Raw genomic sequence first — 21,013 nt, 5'->3', positions numbered from 1 at the left:
CATGTAGCCCAGCCTGGCCTCAAATGTACTATGTAGCCAAGGATAGCCTTCAACCTCACTCCTACTGCTTTCACCTCAAGTGCTGGGATTAAACATGTGTTACCAGGCCTGGTTTATGTGGTCCTGGGGATTGAACTTCGGGCTTTGTGCATGTGCAGTAAGCACTCTACTTTATCCCCAGCCTGAATTGTCATTTCTGAAGATTTATTATTTTATTTTTAAAAATGTGTGTGTATGTATGCCATGTTTGTGAGGGTGCCCATGGAGGCCAGAATAAAACTCTAGATCCCTTGGAACTGGAGTTACAAGCCTCCTGACATGGGTCTAAAACTTGAACTTGGGTCATCTGGAAAAGCAGTAAACTCTTTTAAACTGTGAACCATGTCTCAAGTCTCATAAGTGATCGTTTTTTAAATTGCAAGATGCTCGTGTGTGTGTGTGTGTGTGTGTGTGTGTGTGTGTGTGTGTGTGTGTGTGTGAGTGTATGCATGCATGTGGAGGTCAGAGACAATATGTGGGAGTTGGTTCTCTCTTCTCCATGTTGGTCTGGAGATTGAACTCAGGTTATCAGGCTTGGCACCAATCACCTTTACTAGCTGAGCTATCCTGCTGGCTCCAGTATAAACTCTTAGTTAACCAAAGCAACAGCAGAAAGAAAGATATCGGAGAATCAGCATCATCTCAGCTTTCACTGAATAGTCTACTAGAAATACTCATAGCAGAAACACATGACTGGAAAAAAAATCTTTCAGACCCTCTGGTGCAGGTACTGAGATAGACAAAAGCATACATAAATCATGGAAGAAAAACATTCTTGGTAACATTAAAACCAAAAACCTTGTTTCTAAGTAATTGAGACTGGCTATATTTATATGATGGAAAATCCAAATGATTAATTCACACTGAAGCTTTAAAATAATGGGGTAGAAGTTATTGAGTGTAACTTCTAAAAGACACAATTAAAAATTTTATGCTGTCAGCTTTGCCTTTTTAAACTTATACAAAGCCAGTTGAAAATACTTGCTTTGACAAACACATTAAACTATTTAAAGCAAAGCTCTGATCTACTGGTGTTTTTAATAACCACCAGGGAATCAGTAAAGTGCTTCATTTTTCCATTTAAAAAGTCATAGGGGAGCTGGACTTGGTGACGCATGTCTATAATCCCAGTTGCTAAGGAGGCTAAGGCACAAAGACCAGGAGCTCAAGGCCTCCCTGGGCCACAGAGGGAGTTTAAGATCAGCCCTGGCCAGGTGTGTGGGAGTGTGAATATTTAATCTCAGCACTCAGGAGGCAAAGGCAGATGCAGACAGATCTACATAGTGAGTTCCAGAGTAGCCAGGACTACACAGTGAGACCCTGTCTCAAAAAAAATCAGCCTTGGTAACTTAATGGGACCCTGTCTCAAAATAAAAACAAGGGTTGGAGCTATGACTTGGTGGTAGAGCACCTGCCTACCATGCACAGAGCTCTAGGTTAAGGAAAAAAAAGTCATAAAGCTGACATTTTATTATCTGTCTTTTTGAAGTAATCATGAAAGAGCTTAAGAGAAAATGCAAGATAAAATGAATATTTCTTGAGAATATTTTCAACTTATAATGCTATATTTGATTTAGTTGACCAATTATTATTTACAAGTTTAAACAAAACATCAGTAGGTACCAGGCAAAGAACTTTAGGTAAAATGGGTGTTTGGATTTAACAACAATTTAATTTGTGTGTGTGTGTGTGTGTGTGTGTGTGTGTGTGTGTGTGTGTGTGTGTGTACACATGCATGTGGTGAGTATGTAAAGGCATGTGCCTGTGTGATCTTGTGGAGGTCAAAGGAAGATGTCCTATTTTAACTCCTCCTAGTTCCTTGAGACAGAATCTCTTGTTGAACCTGGAGGGAAGCTGACGGCCAGCAAGACCCAGTGAGCCTTCTGTCTCCACCCACGCCTGGCTTTTGACATGGGTTTTGGATTTAAACTCAGGTCCTCACACTTGCACACGAAGTGCTCTTACCCATCTCTCTAGGCCCTGTAATTACATTTTTATTTCCATTTCTGGGAACTGAACTTAGGGCCTCACATGGGCTGGACAAGCCCTCTGCCACTGAGCTATATTCCTAGCCCATTAATCAGATTTTTCAAAGATGTCTTCCCACTGAGGAAAACAGTCCTGAAATAAAAATATAATTTTAAAGAAGACAAAATTAAGGCAGTGTCCTAAATTCATGACACAACTAAAAAGGTTATTTTGGAAAGTTACTGTGACATGTTCAAAGCTAAGGGCTTTCTCCACCTTTGAGGATTGCTGGTTCTTTTGATGGGCTTCAGAGAGCCAAAGATGCTCTCCTGGTATACCAGTAGCTCAGAACTATTGAAGTCATCCTTTCGGGGTTTCTTTTTTAAAGAAGCAATCCATATATATTTACTTGAGTACATTCAATTACACTGCATTTATTTCAAGTGGTGGAAACTCATATTAAGTGATAAAGTATTGATAAAGGCTTGAACAAGTGGCTCACTCTCGCTTCCCAGAGCTTCAGCTTTAAAATAAGGACAGGATTGTTATGGGAATTACATAAATCATGTAAAGTAAATGGAAACAGTTCTAACACATAATAAATATCCAATAAATGGCAGCTCTTTTTATTGTTATACAATAGCCTGGTTATACTCACTCTTTTGTTGAGACAAATAACAGGCCACAGGCTGCACCCCAGGGTACAGCAGCAGCAGAGACATCCACACAGCAGCCATTTCACATTGACTGGGAGAGCCTTTTTCAGACATGAGTTCACACGGCCAATGCTGGTCTTAAATTCTTCTGGAGCCACCTAAAACAGGGGGACTAACTTTATGAGTTTGTGGACAGATTCCCACTACCCCCAATCCTAAGGAAAATGTCTTATCAGAAACATTTCAATGTCTCAATATATTCTCTCCATAAATCTGTATCACATACTCTCGGAAGACATAATTAAGTGAAGCAATATGATTTCATGGTTGTAGAACTTCATGTCATACCCACAATGCTCTGAAATGACCAACAATCAACTAAAAGCAACCCGGCTGATAGCAAGGGAAACCCATCAATCAAGCACTTTTGTTAGCAGACATTCTTGTTAAGGCAATGGTACTCACCATCTTCAGGCACCCTGACTGAAAGCTGAGTTATGGTTAGAAGCATAAGACAAGAAGAAAAACCAAACTACTAACCAGAGGAGATGGAATTAAAAATAGCCTTTGATAATAATCCCGAGTTACTCTGAAAAAAAAATAAACTCTTAACACCTTTTCATTCTGGCAAATCTGCAATAAAACAGTTAAATTCGCTGCTAATTGCAGGGAAATACATTAACAAGAGATAATATCTGGTAATTATGTTTAAAGCAGTCTGTTGGTATTCAGTACATATCCGATTCCTAAGCACTCTGAGTTTTGAAGGTTGAAGAGTCTACACAAATTCAGTATTTCTAGTTACTACCTCCGTTCCTGCAAGCAGTTGCTTCTCTATAAACAATGACAGAGTCGATTCAAAGGCACGAGCACGACCCATGGAGTTAAGATTTATATCAAAAATTCCCCTTGTAAATTACATGATTCCAAGGTACACTAAAAATAGTCTGCTTTCAGTGAAATCATGTTTCTGCATTACTCAGAAAGTTGGCAAACAGTAAATTCAAGGGGAAAAGTTCAGCCTTTGTTGTGAAAACAAAACTTAGGATGTTGGTAGAAAAATAAGTTGCTGTAAAATGAAAGCCCCATGACAATGTCTGACATCACAAACCTAAAAGCTTCACTCTTCCACATAAAAGGCTGTACTAGAGGAGTTGCTTTGTCATGTTTTTTTTTAAAATTTTTTAGCAAAGATGTCTTAGAATCCACACAAATAGACATATTAATGGATGCTATAAAGATCCAATTCAGCACCATCACAATGAAAACATTAAGTAGATACGCTCTAGTAGAACTGTTTGTGTCACCCATAAGTCAATCACTCAGTTCATGAAATGGTTATTTTTGCTAACAATGACCAGTTTTGAGACTGTAGAGCTTAAAACTTTGTTTACATGGGGAAAATGGACTTCATTCTCCATCTACACGGTTAAAAACGTAACACAGTGACAGCTATTGTGTACCGAGAATTCTACTGAACTGACATTTCTGTGGGTAAATAGAAAAGTCATCCACAGACGTAGGCTTTATAATTGAAATCAGAAAACATTAATAAGCCAAATCAGGAGACTTGGCTTCTAGTTGTTGCCATGTCTGAGAAAATTGCAGGTAAAATCATTTAATTTTTCTGAATCCTGGTTCCTCATATAAAAGGTGAAATGATAGTCTTTTTATATTTTTTAATTTATTCATGTATTTTATGAGTGCTCTATCCGCATGTACACCTTTATGCTAGAAGAGGGCATCAGATCCCATTACAGATGGTTGGGAGCCACCATGTGGGTGCTGGGAATTGAGCAAAGGTCCTCTAGAAGAGCAGCCAGTGCTCTTAACCGCTGAGCCATCTTTTGAACCCTGATAGTCTTTGTTTTATATAGTCACCGGAAATGAAAGTCCCAGCTTAGAAAGAATTTCTTGGTTGGAATACTTTGAAAAAGAAAGTCTGTAAATCACATGTCAGATGTAGAGAAAGAAAGCCGTTGCCTGATTTCTCTGAAGGCAAAGGGATTGATCAGAAGGGCATGGAAAGACCACAGTTTTCTTACACATTCGATTATAAATAACAGGATAATCTGCTACACTCTAAAGGAAACTTCAATGCTTTTCAGCTTTTGATTTTCTCAGAGATTCTCCCCCTGCTCCGCTTCTTTCCTCTCCCTTCTTCTCAGAAGCAGGGACGGAACCCAGGGGCTAGCCCCCGCTAAGCAGATGCTCTTCCGCTTGCTCCTCTTGTAGTGCTTTGATGTTCTTTTAAAAAACAAGGTGCCTAACCACTATCTAAAGATTTATCTGTCCCAACCAGCAATATTTAACTTCCTTCTCATGGCAGGGAATCACTAAGTAACCAAGTAACAGTTACAGAAAGAAAACAGTTCAAAAAATAGTTATCATCTTCACTTTCTACCTGAGCTAAGGGACACACAGAGTTCTGGGAGGGGCCAGAGTCCTTCCTTCCCTCAGGCGTTTATTTTTACTCTCTCATAACTGTGTAACATGGGTCCCTCCTGTGAGGAAACTTTTGAGAACAAATGAGGTACAGCTATAAAGCTACTTAGCACAATACCTAACGTCCACCAGACTCTCAGCAAATGGAGCTACTGTCTGTATTTCAGGGTGAGATTACAGGCCAAAGAAGAGTCTTAATTTGTGTTCTTTAAGCACTTAAACACTATTGGCCTGACAATGTGTCTATTTTCTGAAAAACACGACCCTTTACCTCACTGCCGAGGAGTGCTTAGAGAACGGCTTTTCCCTGCTATCTTATTCCTCCCCGCCTCAAAAAAACTTCACTGGGTATAAATAACTGTAGTCACTCTATGATGTAGGCAATTTTTTAAAAGAACGAAATTACTTTCATATTATAACAATAAATTTTAAAAAATCCCAAAATGTTTTCCATCTCAGCTGATGATAATTTCATTTCAGAATGGTTTTTCAGTGAAGGCTCACTCAGTTTGTCGCCTTAAGGTTGTTCCCAAACAGGCCAGCGACCTTTCTTTCTTATTTATTTTTATTTTATTTTATTTTACAATATAATTTAATTCTACATATCAACCACGGATTCCCTTGTTCTCCCCCCTCCCGCCCCCAAAATGTGTAGCCCAGGCTGGCCTCGAACTCGTAATCCTCCTGCCTCCACCTCCTTCAGCAAATCCTACCGGCGTGCGCCACCACAACCGGCCCAGCAACCTTTCTTGTCCTCAGTGACTCACCTCTGTGTGCTGGTAGCATGGAAGCACATCCCAGTTGTCCGGATAAGTGCATCTCTGGTGTCCTCATCATTTTCCAACCCTGACTTCCAGCTCTTACTGTAAAGTACCACTTTGCAGTACCAGGAGACGTTCTACAGTGTTGCCATCTTTTAAAGCTTTGCTTATTTTGAAAATATTGGCTAATTTTTTTCATTTATTTATTTGTTTATTTATTTACTCTATCTATCTATCTATCTATCTATCTATCTATCTATCTATCTATCTATCATCTATCTATTTATCTGTCTGTCTGTTTGTCTGTCTGTCTATCTGACTATATAGGACAACCTGCAGGAGTCTGTTACATCCACTGTGTGGCTCTCCGGATCTAACTCAGGTTGTCTGGCTTGGTGGCAAGCACCTTTTACCCACTGAGCCACCTTGCCAGCTTCGAAAGTACTTAAAAAAGAGTTTGTAGTTATGATTTAAACTTTCATTTAAAAACAAATATGCAAATACAGATGAGAAAATTAAATGTAAAGAGTTACACCAGAGATAGAAATGAATCTGTCCAGCCAGGGGGTGGGGGTGGGTTGGAGAGGGGGTGGTGCACTCCTTTAATTCCAGCACTCGGGAGGCAGAGGCAGGCGGATCTCTGAGTTCCAGGCCAGGCTGGTCTGCAGAGTGAGTTTAGGACATCCAGGGCTACACAGAGAAACCCTGTCTCGAAAAACAAAAACAAACACACAAAAAAAGAAATGTCCAAAAGAACAAAACAGTGTACACAGAATCTTCGAAAAGAAGTTTCTGTCTAGCCGGGAACAACAGTGGTAGAAAGCTGAGGAGGGAAAGCTGGCTTTCAGTGTGAAGCATGGCAATGAAATCAATTACACGCCACGGTACGCAGTTTGTTAGGAAGCTGTCTTTCATTACCTGTTTCTGAAAATGAAACCACACTCCTCAAATTTGGCAAGTTTCCTTGTCCAAAACCCTCTACTTTTAACAGATACGCTCTTACTATAGACACATTAAAACTCAAATGTTCAAGTTACTAAAAATGAGAGATCAAATTTTGGGTCGTAAGCCAAATCTACTGAAAAGAAAAACTTGCACTAGAATCTCAAGCAACAAACTACAGTCTGCATTTTGACTTTAAAAAGATGCCACAATTGGCTTCTGGGGAAAAAACTCTGTATTTGAGTAACAGTACAAGTCATAAAGCAGAGATGGGGAATGAGAACTGACTAGCTCCCAGCTTTAAGCGGGGAGAAGAAATGTTGAGTTAAGTGCAGATTCCGAGTTAGTGCCATTTGACTCCTTCGCTTGTATACAAGCGAGGATTTCCAGTACTGAATGTCGGCTGGGAGCCTCTGACTTCCTAAGCGGACAGTAGGCTGTAAAGAAACACGCCATTCCTTTTGACTCTCTTGGAAAGAGAAAAGAAAACAGCATCATGAAGGTGGGGAAAAGGGCCATAATATTTTATAACAGGATGCAGGGGCCTGAGGAGAAAATCAGAGCAAAGCCCAGCAGGACTGATGTGCCTCCCTCATTGTGAGGAACACAAGCATAGCAATCACTTGTCATATTGGGTCACAATAGAGGAGGGCAATTTTTATGGCTCACCATTCCCAACACTACACAGTGCGCTCCCCATAACGCTTTTGACTTCCTTCAAGCTGAGGGCCGGAAGCTCTCACTTCTTTTTTAGAATGTATGTGGCTGTTTCCCTTTCTGGTCACCAGAGTATCTGCGTGTATATACATACATACCTACATGATTTGTCCTATCATGTTAGGAGAACTTACCTTAAGTGAAATGGGGGAAACAATCCCTTCTGCACTTACAAAAATGGACACAAAAGAAGCAAAAAGTTAACATGGAGTTGTGGAACTTACAAAATGGCCTTTTAGATTTTCCTAATTCGCTGCAATTTTGTTCACTCAAGTCAGCTACTTGGAATATCTCACTCATGCCAAAAGACTGAGTTTTATGAAGGGCAATTCTTTTCTGTTAGGTATTACACTTATCCATTTTAAGACAGTTTATAAGGAGTATTAAGTTGGGAATTAAGACCTTTTTATTTAGTTTTTAATATTTATATAAGGCCTTCCCCTGGTTATTAGTGAAATGGTTTAATAATCCACACTAATCTATACAAGTGAAATAGTACCTACTGGAGAAAAAAATCTCATTAAGGAAATAAAACTTGTATTAATTCATTAACATGGAACTTAAAAATCAGACCTCCAGGAACTAGAGCTGAAGCTCAGTGGTAGAGCACATGCTTAGTGTGAGCAAGGCCCTGGGCTTAATCCACAGCAACAAAACAAACAAACAAACATCAGACTTTCAGAATTACTTCCAGTGCTTTTCTCATTGTCAAACACACATTAAGAAAACATTGCGCTATCATTTCTGCATTACCCAAAGTATACCTATGTACACATGAGAAAATTTGAACATACAGCCACACATCAGTATGATGTGTACTATAAAAATAGTCACCTGAAAAGAATAAATGTTTTAGCCAGGCATGGTGACTCATGCTTGTTGTAATCATAACAATTAGAGAGCTGAGGCAGGAGGATTGCCACAAGTTTGAGATCAGCTTGGGCTACAAAATGAGTTCCAGGCAGCTTGGAATACGTAACAAAACCCTGTTTCTAAAAAACAAAAAGACAGATTGGGGAAAAAAAAAGAAGAATGGATGTTTTCAAGAACAGCTTCCATCCAGATTATCTAGGTTGTATGAATGGATACCAAAATCAGCTTACTATTTTTTTTTCCGAGACAGGGTTTCTCTGTGTAGTTTTGGTGCCTGTCCTGGAACTCACTCTGTAGACCAGGCTGGCCTCGAACTCACAGAGATCCGCCTGCCTCTGCCTCCCGAGTGCTGGGATCAAAGGTGTGCGCCGCCGCCGCCGCCGCCGCCGCCGCCGCCGCCGCCGCCGCCGCCGCCGCCGCCGCCACCACCACCACCACCACCACCACCACCCAGCATGCAGCTTTTCATTCTTACAATTCCGATTTAAAATATCCTAGTATCTTATGGGTCAATGGAATTTTTAGTTCCAGAAGTTTGGAAATGAATGAAGAGGCGTGAAAAGATATTCCAAAGATTACTTCAGCACACAAAACTGGCTAATTTAAAAAAAATGGATAATGCTTATGCCTGGGAGCTATATTTACTGACAGTTTTCTAGAAATTTCTAGGCCCCTAATTTTGTTTTGTTTTGTTTTTTTGTTTTTGTCTTTTGAGACAGGATTTCTCTGTGTCATTTTGGTGCCTGTCCTGGATCTCACTCTGTAGACAAGGCTGGCCTTGAACTCACAGAGATCCATCTGGCTCTGCCTCCCAAGTGATGGGATTAAAGGTGTGTACCACCGCCCGGCCAGAAATTTCTAGGTCCCTAATTTTAAACATGTAAAAAAATTAAGCTAGTATTAAAGCTGGATGTAATTTCCCAGACAATACATGCAGTAGCATTAAGGGAAATGTAAAGAAATCTTCTATTGGAGATGTTTTGATTTACATTTTTCTTTAATTTTTAATATTAAAGCTACCATGTTCTTACCAATATGTTATTATTCAGGAGATATTTCCATGTTTAATTTTACACATTTGGAGAAAATGTTTATTATTAATGTTTATAAAACACATCAGAGTTTAAGCTGCTGCTGCACTTGATGAAGTATTCTGAATGATTAGGAGAGGGAGGTAGAGCATACTAGAGACCAAAGCCAAACATTTACACTGAAGAGATTTTCTCTCTCCCTCTCCCTCCCTCCCTCTCTCCTCTTCTTCTTTCTCCTCTTCCTCCTCCTTCTCTCTCTCTCTCTTCTCTCTCTCATTGTGTGTGTGTGTGTGTGTGTACATGCACTTGCCTGGGCAAGTGTAGATGCCAGAGATTGACTTCAGGTGTCTTCAAAGCTCTCTTGCTCTCTACCTTAATTTTGTGAGAAGACAGGATCTCCCAGTGAACCTGAAACTCATCATTTCTGCTAAACTAATTGGCCAGAGAGTGTTCCCCAGGTTCTGTCTGTTTTTGCTATCAGCACTGGGGTTACAAATGCCAATCATTGTACCTGACTTTTATATGGGTGCTGGGGATCTGAACTCAGGTTCTCATGCTTGCAGAACAAGCACCTTTTGCCCACCGAGCCATCTCCCCAAACTGAAAGTTAGCATTTCTGTAAGAGAATTTTTCCAAATACAGTACTTTAAAAAAGGCAATATTTCAGCCAGGCGGTGGTGGTGCATGCCTATAATCCTAGCACTAGGGAGGCAGAGGCAGGCAGCTCTGTGAATTCGAGGCCAGCCTGGTCTACAGAGCGAGATCCAGGATAGCCAAGGCTGTTACACAGAGAAACCCTGTCTTGAAAAACAAAAAACATAAAAAAGGGCAATATTTCAAGTGTACAATATGCTGGTGGGTTTTGTTGTTGTTGTTGGTGGTGGTGTTTATTCTTATTTTTTTCTTTTTTTGAGACAAGTTCTAACTATGTAACCCAGGCTAGTCTGGAACTCATGACTCTCTTGAAATCTAGTGCTGGGTTTACAGATCTGTGCCACCACAGCAGCTCAACATGACATTTTAATATACATATACATAGTGAAATAATTACTACAGTCAAGCAAGTTAACATACCTCCTTACATAGTTATTTATCATTTCTTTTAGAAAATCTGAATTTGTTCATTTGGTGAATTTTCAGTATATAATACAATATTATTTATAATCATCATGCTGTACTTAATCCATACTTATAGGTTTGAATCCTGGTAAGTCTGAATTTTGAACAAGAATGCTTGTCTATACAATTGAATATAGAAAAACCTGCAAATAGAAAGGTAGTTATTTATTGCTGTGAGTCCAATTCTAGAAACGCAGTCTAAAAGGAAGAAAAACATCTAACCAAAAATGTGATGCTTTTTATTTGTAATAAATGATGCATGCCACATAACACTTTAAAAATCATAGTGACTCAGTTACAAAGATAACTCTGGCAATGAAATATTGAAAATTATAGATCTAAATGAAAACAATTACAGCTACCTGTGCTAAGCAAAAAAGGCGACATTGGAAAAGCTCAGCAGGTAAATAAACAATGGCTGACATTAAGAAACACAGACAAAATAGCTGGCCAGAGGCTCGTAGTCATGGTAACACTGTTTAGTCACTGCGAACACAGCTTCCAAGTAGGGAGGCCTCCTGTTATTTGGCTTCATTACCAGTGAGTCAAAGCATTTGTCATAACATTGAATAAACCATAACACAGTGCATTAGAATCGGAAAATTCAAAGCAAACTCACTTACCTTCCCTGTCAGAACCGAGGGAAATTCCGTATCAAACTTGTTGCTTAATCCAAACCTTAAAAACAAAGACAGAACAAAATCTATTCTGTTCAGCATATTTAACCCTTTCTCCCAATAGGTTATAAACCCATGCAGTTTTCTTTGATCTTCAGATTTAAAAACATGTCCAGAATATGCACAATTTTATGATATATATACCAGTTGAAGCCAAGTAATGGATTTTTAAAATCCATATGTAAGTCCTAAAAATAACACTAAATTGAAAAGCTATGTTCGAAATAAAACTTGACACACTTAAAAAAATAAATTTTTGACTATTTGTCCATATTAGCAGTTAAAGAAATCTAAGGGAAGCAATTTAAAATTGTTGCTGTATTGGGTTCGTGTTTGTTTTTGAGAAAGAACTTAAAGTTGGGTGGGTAAGGAGGGGGAGATGATCTGGAAAGCCTTGAGGGAGAGAAAGAATATGATCAGAATATATTTAAAGTTAAAAAATTGTTTAAAGTAATAAAAAATAAAAGTGGAATTCTAACTATATCCATGAGACTAAAAATAGCCAGCAGTCATAATTTTAAGTTTTTATTTATATTTTAATTTTGTGTGTGTGTGTGTGTGTGTGTGTGTGTGTGTGTGTGTGTGTGTGTGTGTTACTCTTGGAGGCCAAAAAAAGAGTATTGGATCCTCTGGAACTGACTGGAGTTACAGGTGGCTGTGAGCTGTCATGTGGGTGCTGGGAATCAAACCCAGGTCCTCTGGAAGAGCACTACATGCTCTTAACTGTTGAACCACCTCTCCAGCACCCCTCAAGTTATAATTTTTGACTATAATGTTTCTCTGTTAAAATCCATTTTAGTAGATAATTGTTAGAATTGGATGACAGATGATACGTGAGAATAAATTATGCTATTCTTCGTACTTTTGCCTATGTGTACAATTTTTTTTAAAGTATTCTTTTCCATTGGGCGGTGGTGGCGCACCCCTTTAACCAGCCCTCAGGAGGCAGAGGCAGGAGGATCTCTGTGAGTTCCAGGCCAGCCTCGTCTACAGAGTGAGTTCCAGGATAGTCAGGACTACACAGAGAAATTCTGTCTCGAAAAACATTAAGAAAGTATTCTTTTCCCATTAATGTAGACTTTGGAACTATAATTTGATAACTTGTGACCAGTTACTCTTCAGACAATTAAAGGATCTTTTTAAATGCCTTTCATTTGCTCAACCATTTTGAGAAAAAGAGATACTCAGCTCTAAAGTTTTCTCTTCCAGTCTGCTCACTACAGTATGTAATAAAGTCAAAAGGAACTTTCTAGGCCTTTGCTCATCTGCTTGTTGAACTGAGTAGGGATAACTTAGGTTACTTTCGTTATGTCAGACAATTCCATATTAGAATAACTAACAATTTTATGTCAGTGGATGATAGGTAAGCAAAAAGGAAAATAGACTAGTGTTGAGAACTCCATGAAACAAAAGCAGTAACAGGTAACACATGCCAATAACTATGTACTGACCAGGCTAGACACTGTGCTAAGAAAGAACATTACTGCAAAGTCTTAAAGGCTGCCAAGAGAAGGATTGTCAGTCCCATTTTTTGGACAGGGAAGCTGACATTCATTCATGGTGGCACATGCCTTTAATCCTAGCATTAAAAAACATTTTAAAAAATCAGCCGGGCGGTGGTGGTGCACTCCTTTAATCCCAGCACTCGGGAGGCAGAGCCAGGTGGATCTCTGTGAGTTCGAGGCCAGCCTGGACTACCAAGTGAGTTCCAGGAAAGGTGAAAAACTACACAGAGAAACCCTGTCTCGGGGAAAAAAAAAAAATCAGTTAATTAAATGATTTGCCTCAAGTCAAGCTCCTATCTAGTTAAGAAGTGGTAAGAACTAAAAATTAATAATAGTTACTAATTTTCTTTTTTAGTAAGTAAAAATGAATCTTCTAAAATATAAAAAGTATATTAAAATGGTAAAGGAAGTATATTTTTACTTCTTAAAAATCTCCTTTATGAGCAACATATAGGTATCAGTGTCTGTGGGAGATCAGTTCTGAGCCCCACCTTGGACATCGAAATCCTTGGATACTTAAGTCCCTTATATTAATTTTTTATTAAAATGTTTTATGCTTATTTGATTTCATTATGCATAGATTTTGCCCACATGTATGTATGTGTACCATGTGCATGCCTGGTGCCCTTGGAGGTACGAAAAGGGTGTCAGATCTCCTGGAACTAGAGTTACTAAAGGTTATGAGTGTCCACATGAGGACTGGAGGCCGAAACTGAGTCCTCTGTAAGAGCAACAAGTGCTGTAAACTGCTGAGCCAGCTCTGCAGCCCCAAGCTCCTCATATTAAAATGGAGTAGTAGTTGCACATAACCCATGTACATCCTCTTGTACTCTTTAAATCATCCTAGTAATAGCTAATACAACTACTATGCAAATGGTTGCTATACTATATTGTTTACAGAATAAGAGAATTTCCATGCATGTTCAACATAGATGGTATTTTTTCACATAGTTTTGAACTGCAAGTGGTTGGATTTATGCCAAACCTGTGAATATAGAGGGTCAACTCTTTATCTACACCATAAAATATAAAGAAGCAGGTATAGTGGCACATGCCTGTAATCCCAGGATGAGGCAGGAGGATAATGAGTTCAAGGCCAATTCATCTCAAAAATCAAACAAAGCATAATGGAAAGCAAACCAGACTCACTACTCTCATAATTTTGGCTATCCTGTTCTCACCTACTAGGGATTTCTTTTTTTTTTTCTTTCTTTTTTTTTTTTTTCTTTTTTTTTTTTTTTTTTGGTTTTTCAAGACAGGGTTTCTCTGTATAGTTTTGGTGCCTGTCCTGGATCTCACTCTATAGATCAGGCTGGCCTCGAACTCAGAGATCTGCCTGGCTCTGCCTCCCGAGTGCTGGGATTAAAGGCGTGCGCCACTATGGCACGGCCCTACTAGGGATTTCTTTCCTAAATATTTTCTTTCTGTAATACTGAGGATATAAAAAGAGTGCTTACTTCAAAAAAACCTTAATTCTGAGGGTTTTGCTTAGTAGCTACAACTATATGGCTGCTGCTGAATAAACACCTTATCTCTGTTTCATAAGCAAACTATGAAGTTAGAACAGTGGCTCAGTTAGGCAGTGGTGGCGCACGCCTTTAATCCCAGCACTTGGGAGTCAGAGGCAGGTGGATCTCTGTGAGTTTGAGGCCAGCCTGGTCTACAGAGTGAGTTCCAGGACAGCCAGGGCTACACAGAGAAACCGTGTCTTGGAAAAAAAAAAAAAAAAGAAACCATGGCTCTACAGAGGTTACACAAATGCATCTATTCATTACTCATCAGTGATAGGCATTAGCCAAGCTGTGGCACTCTTCAGCATTAGACAAAGAGGCACTTGGGAACTACTCATAAGCCATTTTATTGACTTTATTAAATATAGCGTCTATTATGTGTTTGAAGTTGACCAAGCTGGTGGTTGTCAATGATTGAATTTTCTTTAAGTGTTTTCAATGCCCCTACATTTTAATTTCTTGGAACAAGTCTTTGGATTATAGGAAATGGAGGAGAGAAGGATGGATCCTTTTCCTTGTTTTTCCCTGCCTCCCTATACTCCTTGCTTTCCATGCTTGTAAAAATGACTATTTTTCAATCATTTAAAACCTTGCATAAATGAAAGTTCATGTGCTCAGGTTAAGAATCAGTGCAGTCAAATTCTGCTAACAAGAACCACTATTTTGCTAGAAAACTATGTACTTAATTATATAATACTGATTCTGAATTACAGGTAGTGAGCTCTACTGTACTAAGAAAAAGGAAAATAATGCCATATAATATAAACAGAGGTTTTTTTGTTTTTATCCCACTTAGATCTTTCTTCTGGAAATAACCATGTCTTACCAGACTACATGATAGCTGAAAGCTTTGTAAAATAGTCACCTGATGGTTTTCAATCCTGGGGAATGAACCCAGGGCCTTGCTCATACTAGTCAAGCCCTCTCTCTGAGCCCATTAATTCAGATTGTAATTTCTCAATGACAGGTAACAGAAAAGGTATGCCATTCTCTAATTTGAGAAGTGTCTGTAAATTTGTGTAGAAATGTATTGTTTATACATTTAACCATCAGTTTTGATTCTATATCTAATAATTTTAATGAGACTCCCTGAAAACTGGTAATTCAGCAATCATCTCAACTACCTTCTATATAGGTACTCTAGCAAGTGCAGACATCCACACATTTTAAGTAATAGGAGTGTGTTTATGTTTATAAACACAAGGGCAGGGGGAAGTCTCATCAAATGTATTTGTTTTCTGGATTTCAATACGCTGTGCCCTAATATTTATCCTAAAAAAGAAGAAAAGTATAACTCAAATATACAGCATTTTTGAAATACTTTGTACTTGCTAGTGGCATTCATTGTTTTGTTTCTACAGTTTTAAACCTGTGAGAGTTAATTTAGTAATACTTTTTTTTTGAGACAAGGTCTCACTATGTAGACTAGGCTGGCCTCTAATTCACATGGATCCACTTGCCTTTGCCTCTCAGTGCTGGGATTAAAGGTGTGCACCATGGACACCTGGCTTCACTGTTTCTTTTGATATTATAATTAATTTAATGTTAAAATTCATATTTTGTTAAAATAACTAGAAGGCCAAAATTATTAAGATGATACAAGTAAACTGGAGTACTCTTACACACAGGAGCTAGCTTAACAAAGCTTTATAGAGAAACAGAGATGCCATCAGTTGGAGAGTGGTGATACCTCATCACTAGGATTATGATATTATTACAGCTATATATACATATATCTAAGCTCAGAATAAAGTCCTCTTCATAGCATGATTGAACAAATTCACATTTGTTGAGGGCCTGTAATATAGTTTGCACAACAATGGACATAGACTATCACTAAAATGAACCAATATTCATTGAACTTACTTAAACAAGTATTATGGTAGGCACTGACGATTCAGAGGGAATGAGAGATTGTTCTTGCTGTTGTAGCTTACAATTCAGCAAGGGCAAAGAAGACTTATAGGAAATGGTGACATTTGGAAAGCTAGGGTGAAGGGAGGTATGTACTGGTATTTAAGATGGAAGCACTAGCTTGAACAGACATAAGATTAGAAATAGCATGCTGTGATGAGTAACAGGAGGTACACTCAACTGAGATGGACAATAGAGAATGATGAGGCATGTTTGAGGGTTAAGTAGCCCAGGGAAGAGCCTGAGCAGAGTCTGGTATACATACACACACACACACACACACACACACACACACACACACACACACACACACAGAAACTCTGGATAACTGAGACCACAAGAAGCAAGAAGAAACCATTTAAGATGTGTAGATAATAAGAGTAGAGGGCTAAGCATAAAATTCTGGAGATCAGTGGTATTTAAGAAGCAAGATAGGAAGAAGACTGTTAATGAAAAATACATGCCAGGCAAGTAGTCTGTTACAAAACTGTACTCCCAGTCTCTGATCATGGTGATCTCAGCTGAGGCCAGATTCTTCACGGTTAAGGTGGCAGAACTCAGATCAGAGGAGGAAAATACGGTGCATGGATGTACTTTTAAGGAATTTGGAGAAGGAGAGAGATTAGATAGCAGTAAAGGGGATTTGGCTGTCAGAAGGTTTGGGGACTGAACATATTTACGGGGCAATTTAGACTGTAGATTCTAGAGAGAGTCAAAGTGAGGCACCATCGGAGCCTGGGGCTGCCTTATGGTACAAGACCTTGCTTGGGCAGAGGCTAGAAGGCAGAAGAGACTAGATGAGTTCTGGGGAAGGAGAGGGACTCCTTGAATTCTGATATTGGGTGCACTAAGCAACAGGACAGTGCCATGGTTAAATGGAATTGGAAGAAAATGAGTTTGGCACAAACATGCACAATGACATGAGGAGAGGCAGCAGACTGTGGCTATAATTCAAGAAGGATGGCAACTCAAACAAGAGTGCTGCCAGACAGGAATAGAGAAAATGAAAAGTCTAAGCCAATTTCCAAATGTATGATGACATAATGCTGGGAAATTCGGACATAGGGCAATTCAAGGAGAAGAGTCAAAATGGCTCAAAGATTTCAAATACTACTCTGGGGGAATAGAATGTTGGGTTAACCACCAGAAATGTGGCAACCAGAAATATAACCCATTGGGGGAAAATGTTGGGTTTAAGATAGACTGAGTTAGAATCAGGTTAAACATATCTATTGCCTTGAATATGTATCTCTTACTCATGGTGAAAGGTACAAAATATTCCCCCTTTAAAAAAATCCAGTGGATGGTGACAACTCTCAAATTTTAAACTTTGAATTGAAGCAAAATCTTCTACAGATGAAGACTGAACAGATAATAAAGTCAGGGTACAAGAGAGTAATAAATAGTTCACTCAGCCGGGTGGTGGTGCACGTGCCTTTACTTTAATCCCAGCACTTGGGGAGGCAGAGGCAGGCAGATCTCTGTGAGTTTGAGGCCAGCCCAGTCTACAGAGTGAGTTCCAGGACAGCCAGAGCTGTTACACAGAGAAACCCTGTCTCGAAAACTAAAACTAACAAAACAAAACAAGAAAAGAAAGAAGAAAGGAAGGAAGGAAGAAAGAAGAAAGAAATAGTTCGCTCACATAGATACAGGGCCAGGGGTGTAGCTCAGTGATACAGCCCTTGCCTGGATGTACAATTCCCTAGTTTGAGTTGCATCACACCCCTGCATATAAACTATAAAATATAGTTTAGAGCAATCTACACATGCCTACACATCAGAAAACAATGAAACACAATTTGATATTTTAGATGTGTCAGATTAAGATTATTCTTACAGATTTTTACCTCACTTGACATATGGAAGGTTCTGTTATTATAGTTCATGTCTCAAATCCCAACAAAAATTTTTCTTAAAGATAGGATCTCACTCTGTAGCCCAGGCTGGCCTAGAGATCATTATATGACCCACGTTGGCCTGGAACTCATTATGTAACCCAGGTTGGCCTTGAAGTCATGAAACTCTTCTTGTCTTAGTATCCCAGGTGATGGAATCACAGGCATAAAGCACCATGCCTGGCTTCTAGCAGACCTTTTGAACAGTTAGTCTTTTTCTTAAAACGTTAGCTATTTAGCATCAAATGTTCTTCCTAAATAAGAAAATGTATACAACAAAACTAGATAATTTTTCAAACTATATTCATGTCTAGTGATTTAAGTACTGGCTTATGCTTTTCAGACTTTTCTCCAATAAATACCCAGATACTACTAGCACTATCCCTTTACTCGTAATTCCAGAATTTTTAAACCGTGTATGTGTTGGGGGTGTTGGCAGGGAATTATACTACAAGAGGCTAGACACAGCAAATCTCAGTGCTTTGTTTTAAACGAAGAAATGAAATTGGTTGTGTGGTGAGTAGAATGGAGCCACGAGGGAGCTTTAGAGAACTTAAATTATGCTTCCTTGGTACGTACGCCTTGTTTGAATTTTAGAAAATAATGGGGGGAGTTGGATCATAAAATTATGGGTCGGAGTATAAAACACCATTTCTCTGTTTGGTCATGTAAAATAACCTGCAAGCAAAAAGAACCCTGGATACCAGAATCATAATTAGTCTGAATAATGGTCTTCCTAGTGAAGAAAGGAATGGAAGGAAAACAGTACAGTCACCTGAAGAGTGCAGGCTATCTGCAAAAATCCTGGACTGAGAAAAACTGTCTGAAAATTACCTAATCAAAAATCAGGCCTAAAAGTCTCCCCAAAGCCTCCCACCACAATTGAAAAAGTATGTGGTAATACAGTCATTCAATGATTCAAAAGTATATTACATGAGTCGAAGGGCCTAGGTGAGCCATGATCAAAATTAAAGATAGTGAGACATGATGAGAAGGAGCAAATCTATTTTGAAAACGCAGTAAAAGACTCCATAGTTAAGAGTATGAACCCAACACCATATTCAAAATTTTAAGTATTTACAATCCAAGCAAATAAAAATGGGGAAGCACTCTTCAAAGCCCAGAGATCATTTTTTTCTTCTTTTACTGTACAACCAAGACGATATGAAGCCCTTGCACACTATTTTCTCAAATATGATACAGAATTTCAATTTAAAAGAAGCCACCCTGGATGAGTTTTAGAGAAATCACCCTCAATTCATCAAGGGCCAATTTCCCTATATATTTAATATTTGTATATTTAGTATCTGGGCATACAAAATACCCTGTAGGCATCTTAATTTATTTCAGAGCCAAAGGGCTTAGAAACCATGTACTCCAAAACCTTCATTTTGGAGATGGAGAACCCAAGGCCCAGAAGTAAGATTCAACTGACCAAGGTCATAGGGCCAGTAAGAAGGGAAACTGAGATAAGCAACCAAGATCTCTCACCCGCCATCCATTGCTCTTTCTACTTTGCATAGATTCCTATCAACACGAACCTCTAATGATGTGATATCAAAAGAACGTCAGAGTAGTGCGTTCAACAGAGAAAGGATGACGATATTCATTCATATAAGCATTGGATAGGAAGAATGGATGGATAAATACGTGGGTGGATGATTATTTATATTATTCACAAAATGCACCACATTTTTGTTTTGAAGAATCCAAGCCCAGATCTTGTCACATGTCACAGCAGTCTCGGTTTTCCACTAGCCATCAATCTTGGCAGCAGAGAAGCCTAGTACATCCTGCAGTTTAGAGACTATTCACTTGCCAGCACACGTACAAGCGGATCACCCATACTCTAGTGCCTCTAGCTGTCCACCCCGCAACTCCATGTCCTACACTCACTCTTTTATCGATGCATCATTCTCCCCATTTCTTTGACACTACACCTATTCAGTCTGCGGTTTCTCTATTTAGACCAGGTGTCCTTTGCTAACAGTATGTCTTAGCCCTTCCCCACTCCGCAGGCCCTTCCATGCCCTTTCCCATTCCTCTGTCGCCAAATCTCAGCCTCTGCAAGACCCCGGCCCCAATCGCTTACACAGTGATGTGGCCGGCGCCGCGCACCAACACAGGGTCTGGGGCATATCTCCGCAGATGCTCCTCGCTCACTACCCGTGGCGGGGGCGGCACCTCCTCCTCCTCGTCTTCTTCTTCCTCCTCCTCCTCCTCTTCTTCCTCCTCCTCATCTTCCTCCTCATCTTCCTCATCCTCATCAGGCCCAGATACCGACGAAGACGACGACGACGACGGCGACGAAGACGACGTTGCTGCTTCTTCTTCTTCCTCCTCCAGTTCCGAGATGGTGTCGAACTCCGCCATGTTGGGCAGCAGGATGCTCATCACGTGACCTCGCGATCGCCGCCACTCTCCGGGAGAAGAGTTTGAACCTGCGGAGCTACTGAGAGAGGAGGGGGAATGGACTGAAGAGAAAGAGGAGGGGGTAGGGAAAGCACTTGAGGAGACGCGCCTGCGTATTGGGCAGACAGAGCGGGGGTTGGAGGCGGGGGCATGAGGGACCAGGGAGTAAATTCGGTGTACGCTTGCGCGGCTCCAAGGGGAGGGGGCCGGTAGAGGTGAACTCCAGGGAATTCTCGAGGTCCGGTCTGCGGGTGCTGATCTTCGTACTGCGCTTCGGACGTCAGCCTTGTACGCAAGGGACGTACGTTCTCGTTTTAGTGCCTGTTAATTAATGCGGGATATATTTACCTCTATGCAGGCAGTCGAGGGAAATCAAATTCTATAAAAGAGAGTTTAGGACTTTGCCCAAAATATCTCCAGGTACACATATGTCATTCCCTTACGCAGAGATTGTTCAATCCTGAGAGAAGGGTAAACATTTTTATTAACATTTTACAAAAGAGGAAACTTTCTATTAATTTCTCCTGCTGAATGGTACTTTGGGGACT

At 39.7% G+C, this 21,013-nt stretch overlaps 1 protein-coding gene across 1 annotated transcript in view; it reads right to left on the bottom strand.

Annotated features, from left to right (window-relative positions):
• The window catches only part of Chic1 (cysteine rich hydrophobic domain 1), a 44,748-nt gene extending 24,136 nt beyond the window's left edge, over positions 1-20,612 (bottom strand). The window contains exons 1-3 of the mRNA XM_059251127.1: positions 20,146-20,612; positions 11,175-11,229; positions 2,666-2,821 (exon numbers count right to left, since the gene is read on the bottom strand). Of these exons, the coding sequence (XP_059107110.1) occupies positions 2,666-2,821; positions 11,175-11,229; positions 20,146-20,447 (513 nt within the window). The 5' untranslated portion in view covers positions 20,448-20,612. The remainder of the gene's footprint in view (positions 1-2,665; positions 2,822-11,174; positions 11,230-20,145) is intronic.
• Positions 20,613-21,013: the final 401 nt, after the last annotated feature.

This window comes from Peromyscus eremicus, chromosome X (genome assembly GCF_949786415.1).
Source record: "Peromyscus eremicus chromosome X, PerEre_H2_v1, whole genome shotgun sequence".
Taxonomy (NCBI): domain Eukaryota; kingdom Metazoa; phylum Chordata; class Mammalia; order Rodentia; family Cricetidae; genus Peromyscus; species Peromyscus eremicus.
Note: the sequence above shows the minus strand (reverse complement) of the source record. Positions and strands in the feature narration are given on the sequence as shown.